Genomic DNA, 18,797 nt, shown 5'->3' on the forward strand with positions numbered 1-18,797 from the left:
ATCATGAACTTCACATATATTGTCACCAAAACTTTGGAATAGCAGACTTAGCTCATTTAATTTATGGTAAACACCCAATACATACTGTCAACCAACCCCAAACTAGGCTGCCAAAAAAAAAAAAGTCTGACTTTGTTTCTCAAAGTTGGGCTTAAAAGAATAAGATTTCTCACAAAGCAAGACCCAAGTATACGCCACATGCAACAGGATACCAAAAACAGAGAAGGACTAAAAATTAAAGGACAAAGGTATACCAGGTTAATGGAAACTAAAAACATAGTGATTGTAACCTTGATATCAGAAAAACTGAATTCTATCTGAAATGCATTAGTGTAAAAGGACATTTTCTAATGCTACAAATCTGCAATTCTCAAATAATATATAACCATTATGAGTATCTATGGGTCAAATAACACAGCAACCACCTCTATAAAGCAAAATGTTACAGGAGATGCAAGTAGATATAGACAGAAGCATGCAAATACGAAGACATTTTAACATGCCGCTCTTGGTACAAGACAGATGAAGTAGGCAAAAAGTAAAGATACAGAAGACCTAAACAACAAAATCTTATGGAAGATCATATATACATCAATCTTCATATCCTTTATATTTCTCAAGTACATATGCAATCCTTGCACTGATTCCACATTAGATCTCAAAGAAAGCATGAGTAAGTGCCATCAAGTAGAAACATTACCAAAAAAAAAAAAAAAAAAAAAAAAAAAAAAAAGTCTTGGATCACAAAGTGATAAACCAGAAATTAAACAATTATAAAATGAAAAAATAAGCCTCTACTTGAAAAATTAATCCTTTACTGAACAACTTCTACATAAAGGGAAAATACAAACTGAAATTACAGAACAAAAATAATGAAAATACTATATAACTAAAATTGTATACAGTAAAATCTGGAAATTCTCCTCTGTCTCTATATCTGTCTGGTCTAGATTATAAATGTTATATAGACTTAAAAATGTTAAAGACTATGTAGTCTTTGATAATTTGGTAGACAGAATACCTCTGTGAAACTCTGTGGGTCTGGTCCTTTTGTGTGCATTTATTAACTTTCTCTATTTGTTTCAGTGAATATTGATGCATTCAAGCTTTATATTTCTAAGGGGCCAATTCTGGTAAACAATATTTCCCAGGAAATTATCTAGATCATCTAGGTTTTCCAATATATTTTTACAGAGGTTTGTAGACTCTTATAATTTGTTAAAATTTTCTCTAATTTCTTTGCCATTCTGCCTTAATCTTCATTATTTCTTTCTCTGTACTTTCATTGTTTTCTTTTCTCTAACTGCATCAGCTAGTCAGTCTATGACAAATAGTTTTGGAGATGGTGTGCCTCATTACTGATCTTGGTGTTAAAGAAGATAAGTAACCTTCTAAAGTACTCTCGAGGTGTCTGCCATAATCCCCATTACGGCATTTATCATTCTCAGTTATAATCACGTATCCTCCACTACCAGGCTATAAGCTCAAGGGTAAGGGCAGTGTCCTACTCATCTTCATGTTCGCCAGCATCTCACTTCTCAAGAACTACTAATTGATTAACACCGACATACTGAATGAATCAATGAATAAACATATTCCTGGTGTCAATCAGAGGAGGAAAAAAAAAAAATGTGTCCCCAGATAAGAATCTGTAACTGTGAGGTGGTGTTAAAACTGGCTGGACCACACTTCACACTCATTAGGATGGCCCTCGTCAAAAAAATCAGAAAACAGTAAGTTTGGCAACCAAGTGGAGGAATGGGAATCCCAGTATAAAACCAAATTTGGACAATGTAGACTGTATTTTTAAACCAGAAATTTCCGTACCAAATATACGAATTTTTGTTGTTCTAGCATGCCATCTGCACTCCTTACCAACTTTGGAATACACTAAACATCAGATTCTATACCACTATTGTAAGGCCCATCTTACCCATTATGCCCTAGGCTAATACAATGCCTCTATCACTTTTTCCATCTTCAGCTGCCTGTCCGCTGCCTTCTTCTAAAGCATGCCTAGCACTTAAGGCACAGCCCTTTCCTTGGGCCGACTAAACTTGCTTCTATCAATAAACAATTTGAAATTAAAGCTGTGGAAGGGGAAACGGTCTCTATCATCTCTGATGTATCTGAAACCTTTGGTTCTTTTCTCCTCCTGCTGTTGTTAGGGTTGCAAGAGGCTAACTTCTATTGGTCAGGTGGCATTGAGGGGAAAATGTTCCTTGGAAACCAAAGTTAGAACTATTTACAAGGTATATGGTTCACTGTAATTAAAAAGAGCTTTTATGGAATATCTTGGGAACTGTGCCACCATGTACCACACTCTATGAGAAATACATTCTAAGCTTCCAGTAACCAACATAAAAACAAACTTTGGGACATGGCCTATTTTGATGCTCACCCAAAATCTTGCCCAGAATTTATTAGACACAATATTTCATTTCCAAGAAATACTATTATTGCAGAAACTTCTATAAACATGTAACATAAACTCTCACTGATAATCATAGCACTTACATTGCAAACCATACTTAAATTTATTTCTAAATCCAGTTAACATTAAAAACTTCATAAACCTTTTGCTAAAAATCAACAGTTGAACAAAATATGTAACAAGTGATTGAACATTAAGAAAAAACACCTGGTAGATCATGTTTTTCAATTCATAAAGGAACTCTCCAAGACAAAGACAAAAAGACAGAATTTTTGAAATTTCTCAGAGCTAAGACTAGCAACTGGATAAATTCTTTGTACAATTCTAAAAATAGAAAGCCCACTCATCTATAGGGCACATGCCACGTTAACAAGGTCTTCACAAGCTGAACTGTCATTTTGTCCAGGTATTTTTTAAAACACAGGTAAATATGCATTGTTAAAGCAAGATTTTGCTGAACGACATGAAAGAAACATTTGTGGTAGAGTATTGCTTCAAACACATAGGGAACAAACTACTGTACTTGGTTTCCAGAGGATGAACAACAGACTGGTAAAATTGGTCTCAAATAAAATAATACAGGCTGCTGCTTATTTCTCTAATCTAGGAGACAAGTTATTGGGATTCTAAAAAAAAAATCATGGCTAGAAAGATGGATCACTTCTTATAAAGAGTTTTGAATACAGTGTTGATCACATTTAAGTCCAGGGTACATTTTCCTAAAGAATCATGATAAACTTGTGGGAGATGAGGACTTACAGTCCACCTTACAGATGAGGGCTTTGATGCTACTTTCCTGATACTCACCTTTATGGAGAATAATTTTTAAACATTCAGCATAAAGAACTCAAAAAGGATTCTCAAGAGCATTACAAAAATAAGTGGCTAAATAAAATAAAACGATCAACCCAGAATTATAAAAAGTCATTTTTTTTTTTTAAGGATTGGCTTTGTTTATTCTACTTTTGTTTTTGTTTTAAGGGGATATGAAAAATGTTAAACATGTGACATGTAAAAAGTTATTTATTTATTTATTTATTTATTTATTTATTTATTTATTGAACGTACCAGATAATTTAAACAGTGTCTAATACAAAATTAAATGGTGAGCCTTGGGCTTGCCTGACTGCCTGTAAGAGGAGAAAAAGGAGTCTGGAGTTCTGAATTTGTATCAGGGGAAATTTGTTACAAGTTATTAGTCTTTGAATACTAACTCAGTGGCAAGCAAACACAAACTAACCATTCCTTGGGAATGAAAGTGACAAAGTTGAAAGATCAAAGGTAAAATGGATGGCTATCAAGTTATGGCAAGGCAGCAGAGGTAGCTGTATAAATGCCACAAATAATTAATAAAAAGCACAGAATTTCTAGGCTCATGCCCAAATCCCAAATTAATAACTGCTCATGTGCACAGTTTTCTAAAGGCGAAATGACTTTCTGGGCTGCAATGGCAGTATCATTCCAGGATCAACTAAATTCCAGCAAAAGGCTAAATAAAGGTATGTATTTCCGTATTATAGAATCAGTCATTCCTTCTGGTAAGTAAATACTTAGAAATAATAATAGAATCATATCTGATTTTTTTTTAATTGGGCAGAAGTGAATTATTAAAAACCTCTCAAAATAACAATGTCCTAGGGCAAATACTCTGATACTTAAAATTATTTTTAAGGAAATACAAACACTATGGTAAAGTAAGAAAATGGACCATGTGTAGTCATGGAATTGTCATATTTAATCTTGAAAACAACATTATGAAGAAGCATAATTTATTCTCCCCAATTTACAGATGTGTTAACTGAGAATTAGAAGGTTGTTCAAATCCACACAGCCATCATTCCAACTCCAGATCCTGTACTTACAACTATATTAGCTACAATATAATAAAGGCTCACAATTAAACATTTACTGAGCAAAGGCAAAAGCTAAGCAATTTATAGACATGCCATTTTATTCTCAAACACTCTATGAGGTAAATATTATTTTAGCCCCTAGTAAAACATTTACAATGGTTTTGGAGAAATGCTTGAGAGGCAAAATCTGATGCTTTCTTAGACACACTTTTAGCTTCAAAGAAAATTCAGTATTACAAAATATTTTTTAAAAATACATGAACTTTAAAAAAAACCCTCAGCTTTATTGAGATAAAATTTGCATGCAATGAAATGTGCCTATTTTAAGCTCACAGTTAATGAGTTTTGACACACTCATTGAAGCCAATCAAGATACGGAATATTTCTATCACCCCAAAAGGCTTCCCTGTAGAAAAAATCCCCACCTTTGGATCCAGGCAAGCAATGAACTGCTTTATGTCACTATGGGTTAGTTTTGCCCATTCTAGAAGGTCATGAAAACAGAATCTTACAGTATACACATACGTATCTGGCTTCTTTCATACACCATAATGCTTTTCAGATTCGTTGAATCAAACGTTTTACTACTGGGTAGTATTCCATGGCATGGTTACATTATAATTTGTTCAACCATTTAACTGGTGGTGGATATTACTATTTTAGGGCTATTATAAATAAAGATGCAAAAAGGGAGGGGGGAAGGAAGGGAAGGGAAGGATAGGGAACGAAAGGGAAGGGAAAGGAAGGAAAAAAAAGAAAAAGAAAGATGCTACAAATATTTATGTACAATCTTTGGCCACATATTTTCATTTCTTTTAGGTAAACACCAAGAGTGGAATTGCTGGCTGGTATGGTAAGTATACCTTTAATTTCAAAAGAAAGTTACAAACCATGACAAAAAGGCCATACAGATTTATCTTCCCAGCAACAAGGTATGAGAGTTCCCCCTGCCTGGTCATGACACTTGGTATTGCCAGTCTTTTTAAATTTTAACTACTGTTTTAAGTTGTACTTCCCTGAAAATTAATGATTTCAAGCATCTTTTCAAAGGCTTATTAGCCATTCTTATCTCTCCTTTAGTGAAGTGTCCATTCAATTACTTTGCTCATTTGTTTGTCTTAAGTTTTAAGTGTCCATTTATATATTCTGGATACAAATCCTGTGTCAAACTATGTATTGCAAATATTTTCTTCCAGTGTATGTCCTGCTTTCTAGTTTTTTAAACAATGACTTTCAGGTATCAGAAGTTTTAAATTTTGATAAAGTTTAATTTCTTAATTTTTCTTTTATGATTTGTGTTTTTTGGGTTCGAAGAGATCTTCACCTTTCCCTAAAGTAGCAAAATACTTTCTTCTGTAAATTATGATTCATGCTTTTTAGGTTTGATAAAATCTTTGCCTACCTCCAAAGTAATAATGTGTTTTCTTCTGAAAACTTACAGCCCTAACTTTTACACGTAGGTCTGTGATCCATTTCTAATTAATTTTTGTCTGTGGTGTAAGGTAGGTGTTGAGAAACATTTCTTTCTATCTGGATATCCAATTGTTTTACCACTGTTTGAGGGAAAGAGTATCCTTTGCCTATTAGCATCTCTGTTAAAGTTAATTTTGAGAAAAAACAAATTGACTTATATATATGAGTGGGTCTATTTCTTGATTCTATATTCTAGGGATCAAGCGAGCTTTTTTTTCTGTGAACAGCCAAATAGTAAATATTTGGGGCTTTGCAAGCCATATAAGCTGTCATATCTACTCAACTCTGCTGCTATATAGCATGACAGCAGCTGCAGACAATGTACAAACAAATGATCCTATCTGTGTTCCAATAAAACTTGACATTAAAATTTCACCTTCATCTAAATTTCATGTGCTATGAAATATCTTTTTCTAAATATTTTTTCCTAACCATTTAAAAATGTAAAAAACCCTTCTTAGCTTGCAGGCCACACAAAAACAGGGAGACCAGATTTGCTCCATGAGCCAGTTTGCCAACCTCTGTTCTATTCTGTTCCACTGATCACTCCCCAGGCCAGTATTTAACTGTCTTGATTACTGAAGCTTTAGAACAAGTCTTGAAGTCAGGTAGTATGAGCTCTTCAAATTTGTCCATCCTTTTCAAAACTGTGTGGTAACTGCAGTTTCTTTGCATCTCCACACAAATATTATCAATTTTACAAACACACACACAAAACCCTGCTATGATTTTAACTGGGATTGCATTACAGCTGTATGTTAACTTTGGAATAACTGACATTTTAACTATATCAAGTCTTCTTTAATTTATTGGAACGATATTTTTTAGTTTTAGTACACAGTCTGTACATATATTTTGTTAGATTTAATACCGGGTATGACATGATTTTATACTATTTTAATGCTCAATTGTTCACTACTATGAAATAGAAATACTGTTGATGTTTTGTACATTGACCTTGTATCCTGTGACCTTGCTCAACTCATTTGCTTCAGTAGCTTTTCATTTTTGAGTTAAGAATTTTCTAAAAAACTAATGGTGTTTGCATATACAAGTTTTATTTCTTCTTATCCAATATTGCCCCCCACCTTTATTTCTTATTACACTTAATAGAACTCAAGTACAATGCTAACTACAAGTGATAACATGTACATCGCTGCCTTGCTCACCTTACAAGTAAAATATTCAGTCTTCCATCACAAAACATAACAACAGCTATAAGCTGTTTAGAGAAATCCCTTATCACATTAAGGAGAAACTACTTTCCATTCTTAGTTTGATGAGTCTCTATCATGAATGAGTGCTGACTTTTATCAAATGTTTTTTCTGTGTCTGTAAGATGCTCACATATTTTTTAATGTTTATTTTATTTTTTGAGAGAGAGTGCAAGCTCTAGCTTCTTAAGATGGAAGCCTTAAGCAATAATTTTGGACTTTTTCTTTTCTCACGTAGCATTTAAAGCTATACGTGTCCTTCCAAGCACTGCTTTAGCTGCATCCATATCTCAACGTTTCATTTTCATCTTCATTTAGTTTAAAATATTTTTCTAATATCCTTGGTGATTTTTCCTTTGACCCATGCATTATTTAGAAATATGTTGTTTAATTACCAAATATTTAAAGAATTTCCAGATATTTTTATCATATTTATAACTCAATCCCTTTGGGATCAGAACACAGTTTGTATTATTTCAATTCTCTCACATTTATTGAGAATTGTCTCATAGCACAGCATATCATCTATCTTGGTGAATGTTCTGTGTGTGCTTAAGAAGAATATATATTCTGCTGTTATTAGATAGGGAGATCCAGAACACTCATTGACAGTGTTATTGAATACTGTCTTAGCTTGGCCTGCCATAACAAAATACCACAGACTGCGTGGCTTAAACAACAGAAATTTCTTTTCTCACAGTTCTGGAGGCTGGAAGTCCAAGATCAAGGTGATTACGTGGTCAGTTTCTGATGACAGCCCTCTTCCTGGCTCGTAGACAACCGACTTCTTAGGTCCTCACATGGCAAGGGCAGAGGATATGCAGAGCTAGCTGTATGGTGTCTGTTCTTAAAAGAGCAATAACCTCATCATGAGGGCCACACCCTCATGACCTCTCGAAACCTAACTACCTCCCACAGGCCCTATATCCAAATACTATCACATTTCAGGTTAGGGCTTCAACATATGAACTTGGGGGGTACACAATTTAGCCCACACCAGTGCCTTAGTTTAATTGTTTTCTGCCTAGTTATTCTAAAGCCTGTTCATAGGTGCATGGATAGTTACAATTGTTAGGTTTTCTGGATGATTTTATCCTTTTATCATTGGTAATTTTCTTTTTTTTTTTAATTTTTTTAATGTTTATTTATTTTTGAGAGAGACAGACAGACAGAGCGTGAGCAGGGGAGGGGCAGACAGAGAGAGAGAGACAGACAGAGACAGAATCTGAAGCATGTCCCAGGCTCTGAGCTGTGAGCACAGAGCCTGATACGAGGCTTGAACCCACGAACCATGAGATCGTGACCTGAGTGGAAGTCGAACGCTTAACCGACTGAACTACCCAGGCGCCCCAGTAATTTTATTCTTGACAATACTTCTTGTTTTGAAGTCTACTTTGTCTTATATAAATATAGCCACTCCAGCTTTATTATGATTAGTGTTTGCATGAAATATCATTTTCCGTACTTTTAACCAATCTGTGTCTTTACAATGAAAGTAGATTTCTTTATATACCATATGGTTGTATTTCCTGCTCTTTTATCAAGTCTGACATTATCTTTTAACTAAAGCATTTAAACCATTTACATTTAACATAATTACTGATATCTCTGGGTTCAAATCTATCATCTTGCTCTTTGTTTTCTATTTATCCCATATGTTCATTACTCTTTTTTTCCTCCCTCTTTTCTGCCTTCTTTTAGGTTATATTTCTTATTCTATTTTATACCCACTATTATATTCTTAACTATTCTTTTTTTGCACAGCATCAATAGACATCTTTAACTTACCATAACTTCCCTTCGTATATTATATCCGTTCACATATAATGTAAGAAACCTCCCTAGGTTTTCTAGGTGTTTATTCGGGGGAGGGTAAATCTGGTCCCAGTTATAGCCAAAAGCATAAGTCCCACAATATTTTTAATAATTTTATTTTTATCTAATATTTGAAGAAACAGATGTGAGGTGGGGAAGGGCTCTTTATATTTCACTTCAAAGAAAAAGTTGTATTTCTATTTCATAAAATGAAGTGTGTCATATCTGGTCTTACCAAATGAGTAAGAGTTACAACTTTTGTTTTAAAGAGTCAAAATGTTCACTAGTTCCTATTCTTAATTCCTATTCTTGAAGAAACAGATGTGAGGTGGGGAAGGGCTCTTTATATTTCACTTCAAAGCAAAATGTTGTATTTCTATTTCATAAAATGAAGTATGTCATATCTGGTCTTACCAGATGAGTAAGAGTTACAACTTTTGTTTTTGTTTTTTTAATTTTTTTTTTAACGTTTATTTATTTTTGAGACAGAGAGAGACAGAGCATGAATGGGGGAGGGTCAGAGAGAGGGAGACACAGAATCGGAAACAGGCTCCAGGCTCTGCGCTGTCAGCACAGAGCCCGACGCGGGGCTCCAACTCACGGACCGAGAGATCACGACCTGAGTCGAAGTCGGACGCTCAAACGACTGAGCCACCCAGGCGCCCCACAACTTTTGTTTTAAAGAGTCAAAATGTTCACTAGTTCCTATTCTTAATTTTAAATACTGTTGCCTAAGGCAAGAGCTTCTGGCCCAGACTAAACCCCTCATTTCCCTTGCTCTCTGATTCCCTGGCTTCATGCTCCAGTTCATTCTCCCTCATCTTTGCTTTCTTAACCTACTCAAATCCTCTTCTCTGACTCACTGTAAGAGTCTTAAAACACAGTGTATTTTTAACACTTCTTTATTATGGGTTTGGATTTATTTCCCCCAAATAAAAACACATTTCTAATTTAACTAATGTAATCCTAGGTAAAAATAGAGAATATTGAACACTTTTGTCTTATAGCCTTTCAGTTCTACATCTACCTATAAAGTAGTATCCTCGTGAAGAAATATCATTTTTAAAAGAAATGTCATCTTGACGGGTGCCTGGGTGGCTCAGTCAGTTGGGCGTCTGGCTCTTGATTTTGTCTCAGGTCATGATTTCATGGTTTGTGGGTTCAGGCCCTGCGTCGGGTTCTGTGCTGATGGTGCGGAGGCTGCTTGGGGTTCTCTCTCTCTCCCCCTCTGTCTGATCCTCCCCTGCTCACCCACTCGCTCTCGGAATCAATAAATATAAGCTTAAAAATGTTTAAAAAGAAAAGAAACATCATTTTGAAAAGTTGTAATATACATAAAGTATACAATAGAGAAAAGAATATGTTCCCCAAATCAAGGGATATAATGTACAAAAGGCAAAATTATATATAACTACTTGAATGAATTCCTGCTTTTCACTACTTCACATTTATTTCATTTATCCAAGAGGCTTTAAAGTTGTGTACTTTGCTGACTTTTTCCTGTTACGTTGAAACATATGAAAATAACATATTTATAGGACAAAGAAAGGTAAAATATTAATGACTTTATATGGTTTAACCTCTCATTTATCAGTTAACCACCAGCCCTGGAATACTAACCAGTGTAAACTCACCCAGTCTGCATGTTGTTTTATCAGTACACAAGCACCACCTGGTGGCAGAAAGCGAAATTATAGGCTTTTCCTGTTTATACTGCTCCATACAAATACATTGTTTCTCAAGTGTTCTACTTTCCAACTTGCTTTTTCAAAGGGCAATAGAAAGTAGTGAAGGACACTTAGACTGATGGTTTGAATTATACACCTGAAACTAATATAACACTGTATGTTAAAATTTTAACATAAACTTTATGGTGGGATGAAAATTTTAAGGCATAATTTTAAAAAGTTGGAACAAGCTCAAAATTAATAGCACACCACACAGTATTAGCAGCTAGTCATCAGCCTATATAACAAACTGTGAGATGCAACAAGATATTTCATAAACTAAAATCTTGATTATTTCTAATTTTACTGATAATTAACATAATGAAATAAAATCAGTTCAGGTACTTCAAAAAATCTGAGGCACCTGGGTGGCTCAGTCGGTTAAGCATCTGACTTTGGCTCAGGTCACGATCTCACAGTTCATGGGTTTGAGCACCACGCTGGGCTGTATGCTGACAGCTCGGAGCCTGGAGCCTGCTTCAGATTCTGTGTCTCACTCTCTCTGCCCCTCTCCTGCTCATGCTCTCTCAAAAATAAATAAACGTTAAAAAAAAAAAATCTGTTTCACCCTATCAAATTTCCACTGATAGCTATAGCTGTCCAAAAAGTTCTTTCCAAGTCTCACAGACTTGGGCAACAAGAGGGGAGACCATGAAGATTCAAGTAGGTACCTGGCTCTGCCCATTGGAACAAGAAACTTTAGCAAAATAGTTCTCTTTCCTTATTTAACTTACTATGACTCATACCATACATCTTAAGAGAAAGCAACTTTACTAACCCAGGTACAAGTAATTGGACCAGGAATTCGATACATTAGCAACAAAATATTGTCTTGACACAAAATATACCAACCACACCTGAGGATGGCCGTGCTTGGCATGGGGGCGTGCCATGAAATTTTTCCAAATCAAATAATGACAAAGCAGCATAACTAAATCCTTTTGAGAAGGAAATATAAATCTACATGAACAAAGAACAGATTGGTCACTCAAACTTTGGTTGTAACCTAAACAATGTCATTGTCTGCAGGATGCATTCTGATGTGTGAGCTTCAAGGAGGCTCCAGACCCTCAAGTTCCTCTTCCCATGTGTTCTTCCAACAAACTTTCAAAGCTGAAGATAATCTTCCCATACATACCCTCCACTGAGGCTTTAAAGAATAGTAAAATGGGCTCTTCCTAAATACAGGCAGCTTAAACTCAACATAGTCGAAACAGAATTCCTAATGTTTCCAAAGATCAACTCTGACTCCTCATTGTGAAAAATATTACTAGTGATCCAGATAGGTGAAAGTTACCCTTCATTACTTTCCTCATCCACTCAATCCCCAAGTGCTATCAAGTTCACCTTCTAAATATACTTCTAAATAGACACTGCCTTCCTCTCCATCTTCACTGTTCCAGGCTCTCATCACCTTAAGCCTAAATTACAACATCCTTGTAATTCATCTTTCTCCCTTGAATTTTAAGCCTATCAAAACTATTTCCCACATACTGCCAAAGCAATATGTCTAAAACAGATACCAAATTATTTTATCCCTCAGCTTACAATCCTTCAGTGGCTCCCAATCACCTTCAGTATAAATCTAAACCTCTTCCCAAGGCCATCTGAGGACATCAGATCAGCACCCTGACTGAACTTTGGCCTTTTCATTCCAGACATACCACATGGCTTGCAAGTCCATGATGAACTAAACTTCTCAGGATTCCTTGTTGTTGTTCCCAAAACCTAGTTTGCTTTTCCTTACCTTGGTCACCTGGCTAGTGCCTAGTTAACCTTGGAGATGCAGTTCAAGTGTCATTTCCTTCTGGGAAGCTTCTTTCTTTGATTCCCCAATATGAGTGAGGTGGTTGTTCTCAGTGTTTCCACAACACCATATGGTCACATCTATCACTCTGTTACTGTTTCTCTGCATTGTTTTCATCTTCTAATGGACTCAGAGTCTACCAGACTATGTAAAGTATCTACTAAAGTATCTACTCTTAACACGACATGTGGCAAAAAGCAGGCATTTGTAAATATTTGCTTAATGAAAGATCTCATGAAAGTCCTTTCATTTTATCATCATCTCTATTTAGGAAATGAGGAAACTAAGAGAGGTCCAGTGCCTTGCTCAAAACCACACAACTAAAAGCATCAGAATCAGGATTTGAACCAAAGGTTCTGACTGTAATGGAAATGATTCTCCAGGATCTCTGCCTTGAGGGAATCTTTCATAAAATAATTGTGCTCTGCATAGCAACTTGAATGGGATAAATCCCTGTTTCTCCTGGCTGGGCACAAACCCAAGCATGGGCTAATTATTCTCAAACCCCAAATCCAGTCTGAATGACAAAGGGATGGATAGTCTACTCAGTCTTTCCTAGGACTTTCCTAAGAATGACACAAAAACTTGTTCCTTCTCTGGTACCACATGTCTAAGGACTTTGTAGCATATGAGATACAGCAAATGAAAGTCAGCTTCTTTAAAAATGAAGCCAAGCAGAGGAAAAATGAGACAAGAACTAAAAAGAGAAATGGAAAATGAGGGAAAAGAACACTAAAGCCCTATATTCAACCATGCCTGAAATCTCCCCAAGAGACCTCCCAGTTATTTAAGGCAAAAATCCCCATTTTCACAAAGTCTTGTTTGAGTTGTGGGCCTTTGGCCATCTGCATCAGCAGACTGGGGACCTTTTGGCCACTAGCCAAGCAGTAATGCTCCTTGCATCTGTGCATACACAAAATTGATAAACTGTCTGTTGGAGGCCTGACTTCAACCATTCTGTTCCTTGGGATAATGTATACCACTTTTATAACAAAGATAGGAGAACAAGAGCATAAAGTATTCTCCAAACTTTATATCCTACACTTTGTCATATAAATTTTTGTAGCTTTCAACTTTATATCTGTTAGTGAACAGTGGCCCAAGTGAGAAGGAAAAAGATGTAACTGGATACATTCATTTTTAAACATCTTGGGTGTAACAAAAAGATACAGGTACTTCAGAATCCAGCTTGCATCCAGATTTTGCTAATGGATAAATCTCTTTTTTTCCCCAGCCATCACAAAACAGGACAGTGGAGGGATAGGGGTGGAGGGGTGGTTTCTGTAAGTGCCTCCTTAGCCTTTGAGTCAGTTCGAGTGTAGAAACCTCATCAGGAAAAAACAGAATTAAATAAAAATAAATACACTTAAAAAAAACAACATGGGTAATACCTAATTATTACTTAATACTATTTTAAGTAGAAAATGACATGACCTTTACATAAATCCCTCTAAACAATATTTGTTTCTTAGACTTTTTAACTTTTCATTCCCTGACTTATTAAGAAGCTACTGATTCATTTGGAGTCTGACAAGGAGAAGAGTGCCCCCTCTGATCTTTGGTTCCAAATTCCCTGTAACACATTCAGGTGTTGTCATCCGCAAATGAAGGTCATATGTGAAATCATAATTTTTACAGCCTAATGAGTAATGGTTAGGTTTGCCCTTTTGTGAGCAGCTTTTACATTGAAACACGGCCTGGCAGCTTACCAGTACTTCCCTATTTTCTTTTTACCTTTTTTTGTGATCTGCAGAATCTCAAAACAATCTGAAAAGCCTCTCCAACAATCTGGAAGCAAAGTCCACTTTCTCCATGAAGTTGGAATGGACTATGGCACAACCCTCTAAAGAAGCCATAAATAACTTCTTGTGCCCCTCATGACAACCATGGAATCACATCTTGAAACCAGAAATTGCCAAGAAAGGAAAAATGTCAACATCTTAACATAAAACTTACCACAGGAAAAAAAAAATCAAACCAAACCACAGGACCCCTGTCACATTCTCATATGCCAACTATTCTTCCCCTTGGTTCACTGTTTTCCAGCCATACTGGTGTCCTGGTAAAGACATCAACACACCTGGAACATTCCCACTTCAGGAGCTTTGCACCTGCTGTTTGTTCTGCTTGGAATATTCTCTCCCTCTTTCATGACATTCTCACTACTTACTTCCTCTCTCCTTTTAGGTCTTTATCAAAAGTCACCTTCTCACTAAGTAACCACTTCTTACTGACTGCCTCCCCTGCTAGAATATGAGCTCCATATTAATAATCCACAGAGATTACTGTCTGATTTTTCATTGCTTTAGCACCAGATTTCTTTCATTTAAAAGTAATAAATTCACTAATCGAAACTCTAGTTAAGATTTCAATAAAGGACTATAGATATCAAAATACAATAAGCATTTAAATATAATATCCTCATGAGACTATTCATTATAGTACATTAAAAATAAGGGGCACCTGGGTGCTTCAGTCAGTAACCCTCTGACTCTTGATTTTGTCTCAGGTCATGATCTCATGATTCGTGGGTTTCAGCCCCACATTGGGCTCTGCGATGTCAGCACAGAGCCTCCTTGGGATTCTCTCTCTCCCTCTCTTACTCTGCCCCCCCCCCCGCAAAATAAATAAATGAACTTATAAATCGAAAGACAGAATATCTTGCAAGTACAAACAAGGCAAAGTATATCTAATTCAGGTGACCAAATATATCTGTTGTGCTAAGTGGACAAATAGTTTTATTTATATTAGGTAACCTCAGGCTCATGAGAAAGGCAATACGCATGTTATACAGAAAAAGACAAAGTAAAGCAACTACAAGAGACATGTGATGCCCTTCTTGCCACCTATGGGGTGTGGACACCAAGTTGAGAGCTGGTAAGCCTGCCACTGGATGCTCCAACTAGGAGACACTAAGAAGAGAATAAGAATGGAAAAACATGCCAGGAAAACAAAGGGAGTTAAGGATTTAGGCCAAAAGAGTAAGGGGGGAGATGGTCAAGACTCTGTGGAAGCATTACCTGACAGGACCACACGTCACCAGCTGCAGGTTTCAGCAAGGCGGCAAGAAAGGTGTCGGCTATCTGCTAGGCAAGGGACATCACCACAAAGAGCAGAGAAGCCCAGCGGACAATACAGAACACCCACACAACGGTGAGGGTCCCTCCTTCCCTACCACGACAACACAGTAAATTCCCCTGACACACCCAGCAGAAAAGCGGGAAGGAGCAGAAGTCTAAGAGATTGTACACATTTTTATTAGAGAATCTGAGCAATAGTATTTAAAGGAACCATTTAAAATCTGAATAGGACTGAGTTTTAAATCGTAAATACGCACTACCAAAGAAGACACCAAAAGGTATCAGGTTATATGTACACTAAATATCTTCTTCACACATCTGAACTGTAATGTCAGTAAGTACACAAAATGATTTTAAAAATATCAGCATCTTGGGGCACCTGGCTGGCTCAGTCCATCAAGCATCCGACTTCAGCTTAGGTCATGATCTCACGGCTCGTGAGTTCGAGCCCCGCGTCGGGCTCTGTGCTGACAGCTCAGAGCTTGGAGCCTCCTTCTGATTTTCTCTCTCTCTCTCTCTCTCTCTCTCTCTCTCTCTCCCCTTCCCCCACTCATGCTCTGTCTCTCAAAAATAAACATTAAAAAAAATTTCTTAAAAATGTATCAGCATCTTAACACTAGAAGAAATGTTAATTATGTGACATGATAGAGGTGTCAGCTAACCCTACAATGGCAATCATAATGCAACATAAATGTACCAAATCAGTATGTTGCACACTTTAAACTTGTACAATGTTATATGTCAATTATATCTCAATAAAAATATTCTTCTTAAGAATTAGTAAACATCTGATCACAAGAATTTCTTAGGCATAAAAGGAGCGGGAGAAATCAAACACACAAAAATTATAGATTAGACCATATAATATCTAAAACTGTTGCACATCAAAAACAAACACAAAACTAAAGCCAATTTTTGGTGGGCAGGAAAATTAAACAAAAGAGGCAATGCTAATACCCTCTCCTCCATACGTAAACATTTGAAGACTGGTCAAGTAATACAACAAAAGTTAGCAAATTAAACTAGACAAATCAAAAAGGACAAGTGACTAAAAAATATTTAAAAACTGTTCAACCTCACAAGTAATCAATAAAACCAAAATTTAAAAACATACCACTTTTTAGCCATCAAATAAGACAATGTATTTCTAAAAGTCAGTGTTGTCAGAATGGAACAGAATATACTCTAAGAAATTAGTACAAATGTTAATGTAATTGGGTAACATTATTTTTTTCAACCTAATATTCCCCTATAGTAATCTATTTTAAGAAAATAATCAGTGATGTGAACAAAAATTTGTATGTAAAAATTGTTTGCGGTAACATTGCTTACAACTGCCCAAAAAAAGGGGAAACAACTTAGATGATCAACAACAGGTGCATTTCGTTTATATACTCATCAAGTATTCTTTGTTTGTACCTGTTTATATCCTTGTAAAGTATAACCTGGCCAAATGAAGCATTATATAGCCATCAAAAATGTTTTTCAAAAATCACTTAAAAATATAAAAAATGGGGGCGCCAGGGTGGCTCAGTTAAGCGTCCGACTTCACCTCAGGTCATGAACTCATGGTCTGTGAGTTCGAGCTCCACGTCCAGCTCTGTGCTGACAGCTCAGAGCCTGAAGCCTACTTTGGATTCTGTGTCTCCCTCTCTCTCTGCCCTTCCTCTGCTCAGGCTCTGTCTCTCTCTGTGTGTCACTCAAAACGAAAAAACCGTTAAAAAAATTTTTTTTAAATGTGAAAAATTGGGGGCGCCTGGCTGGCTCAGTCAGAAGAGCATGTGACTCTTCTGTGACTCTTACAACTCAAGGTTGTAAGTTCGAGCCCCACACTGGACGTAGAGATTATTAAAAAATAAATAAACTTTAAAAGAAATATATGAAAAATGATCCCTATTCAATGAAAAGAGGGCACAATATTGTACATGTGGAATGAATAAATTATGATATATTCATAAACAAAGGAACACTATTTAGCAATAAAAAATGGCAAAATCCAGATACAGTACAAGCAACAAACAGAAAACAAAAACAAATAAACAAGAAAACCATTATATGAAGTGAAAATATCCAAATAAAAAGAGTACATACTATATGAGTCTATTCATATGAAGTTCAATGACATGCAAAACTAATTTACAGTGATAGAACCATGGTTACTCCTGGGAGGAGGTGTAATAAATGCAAATAGGTATGAGGACACTCTCAGGGTGATAGAAACACACTGGCGATGTTGTGAGGATATACATATGTAAAAAGCGATCCATTAAAGTATAAATATGTATGTATATACATAAATGATAGTTATCACAATGTACATTTAAGATCTGTGCGTTTTGTGATTCATACATGGTACCTCCATAAAGTACTGTAGAAATTGCATATTAAGGAATAAAGGATAACTTCAATTTGGTTAAATAAATGTGCAAAGAATAAAAAAAATATAAAATACATCAAAATATTAAAGGCATTTATTTCTGGAATTACAAGTTATTTATATTTTCTTTTTAACTTTCTGCATTTTCTACATTCTCTACAATGAGTTACGTGACTTTTATAAATGATCAGAAAAAAAAAAACACTTCACATTTTTTTTAATTCTGCCTTGCCTACAAAAGAAAACTCTTACACTTTAACTATCACAAAATTATGCAATGTGTAGAAAGACTCAGTAAATTCTTCCAACAAATTTCCTATAAATTAAAAATACTCATGTTTGTAATGTATTTGGACAAATTAAGAAAAACACTAGCTAAGCTAAGTATCTACAAGTCAACTGAGAACTCAGCACTATACTGTGGCATGATTTTAAAACATGGTCCTGCCTGCAACAAATACAGGGCTCTCATGACTCTATAAAAACTAGTTCCTGAAAACCAGTTACTTTTAAAAATATATTACTTTAAATATTCCTTTGAGCCCGACTTATCTAAATTCCATGCAAAATGCCCAAAGTAAATTCTCTTCACATTGCAAATACTCTTTGAGTTTTAGAAACTTTTACAATGTGCACAAAATAATAAATGAGAACAAAACCAAAGAAGACATACAAACCTCTGATTGTACATGCCCCGAAAGTTGTAATTAGCTCTATAATTTGGGAAAGGCTTTGGATCTAATGGCCTGTAGATGGCAGGCTCTCCCCTTTTCATAGCAAGCCCATTCAGTTCCACAGTTGGAGTTATACTACCTGTTTAAAAAAAAATATTAAAAGCACACAAGTGAAATATTTCCATAATAAATCACACAAGCCATACTTACATTACATGTCATTACCATGAAAGAAGGTGGGAGTCAATGGCCTGTCTGTATGATGGTCTCAGGGATGTAAATACAAACTACATGAACAGGAAAATTGTTTCTAATGAAATCTCTTTGGGGTTTTGGCAACCTT

The 18,797-nt window shown here is 35.8% G+C and overlaps 1 protein-coding gene across 15 annotated transcripts in view; it reads right to left on the reverse strand.

Annotated features, from left to right (window-relative positions):
* The window catches only part of STAU2 (staufen double-stranded RNA binding protein 2), a 309,584-nt gene that overhangs the window by 230,571 nt on the left and 60,216 nt on the right, over window positions 1–18,797 (reverse strand). For all 15 annotated transcript variants that reach the window (XM_058699866.1, XM_058699864.1, XM_058699865.1 and 12 more), the window contains one exon: window positions 18,458–18,593. In XM_058699866.1, the coding sequence (XP_058555849.1) occupies window positions 18,458–18,593 (136 nt within the window). The remainder of the gene's footprint in view (window positions 1–18,457; window positions 18,594–18,797) is intronic.

The sequence above is a fragment of the Neofelis nebulosa genome, chromosome 14 (genome assembly GCF_028018385.1).
Source record: "Neofelis nebulosa isolate mNeoNeb1 chromosome 14, mNeoNeb1.pri, whole genome shotgun sequence".
Lineage (NCBI taxonomy): Eukaryota > Metazoa > Chordata > Mammalia > Carnivora > Felidae > Neofelis > Neofelis nebulosa.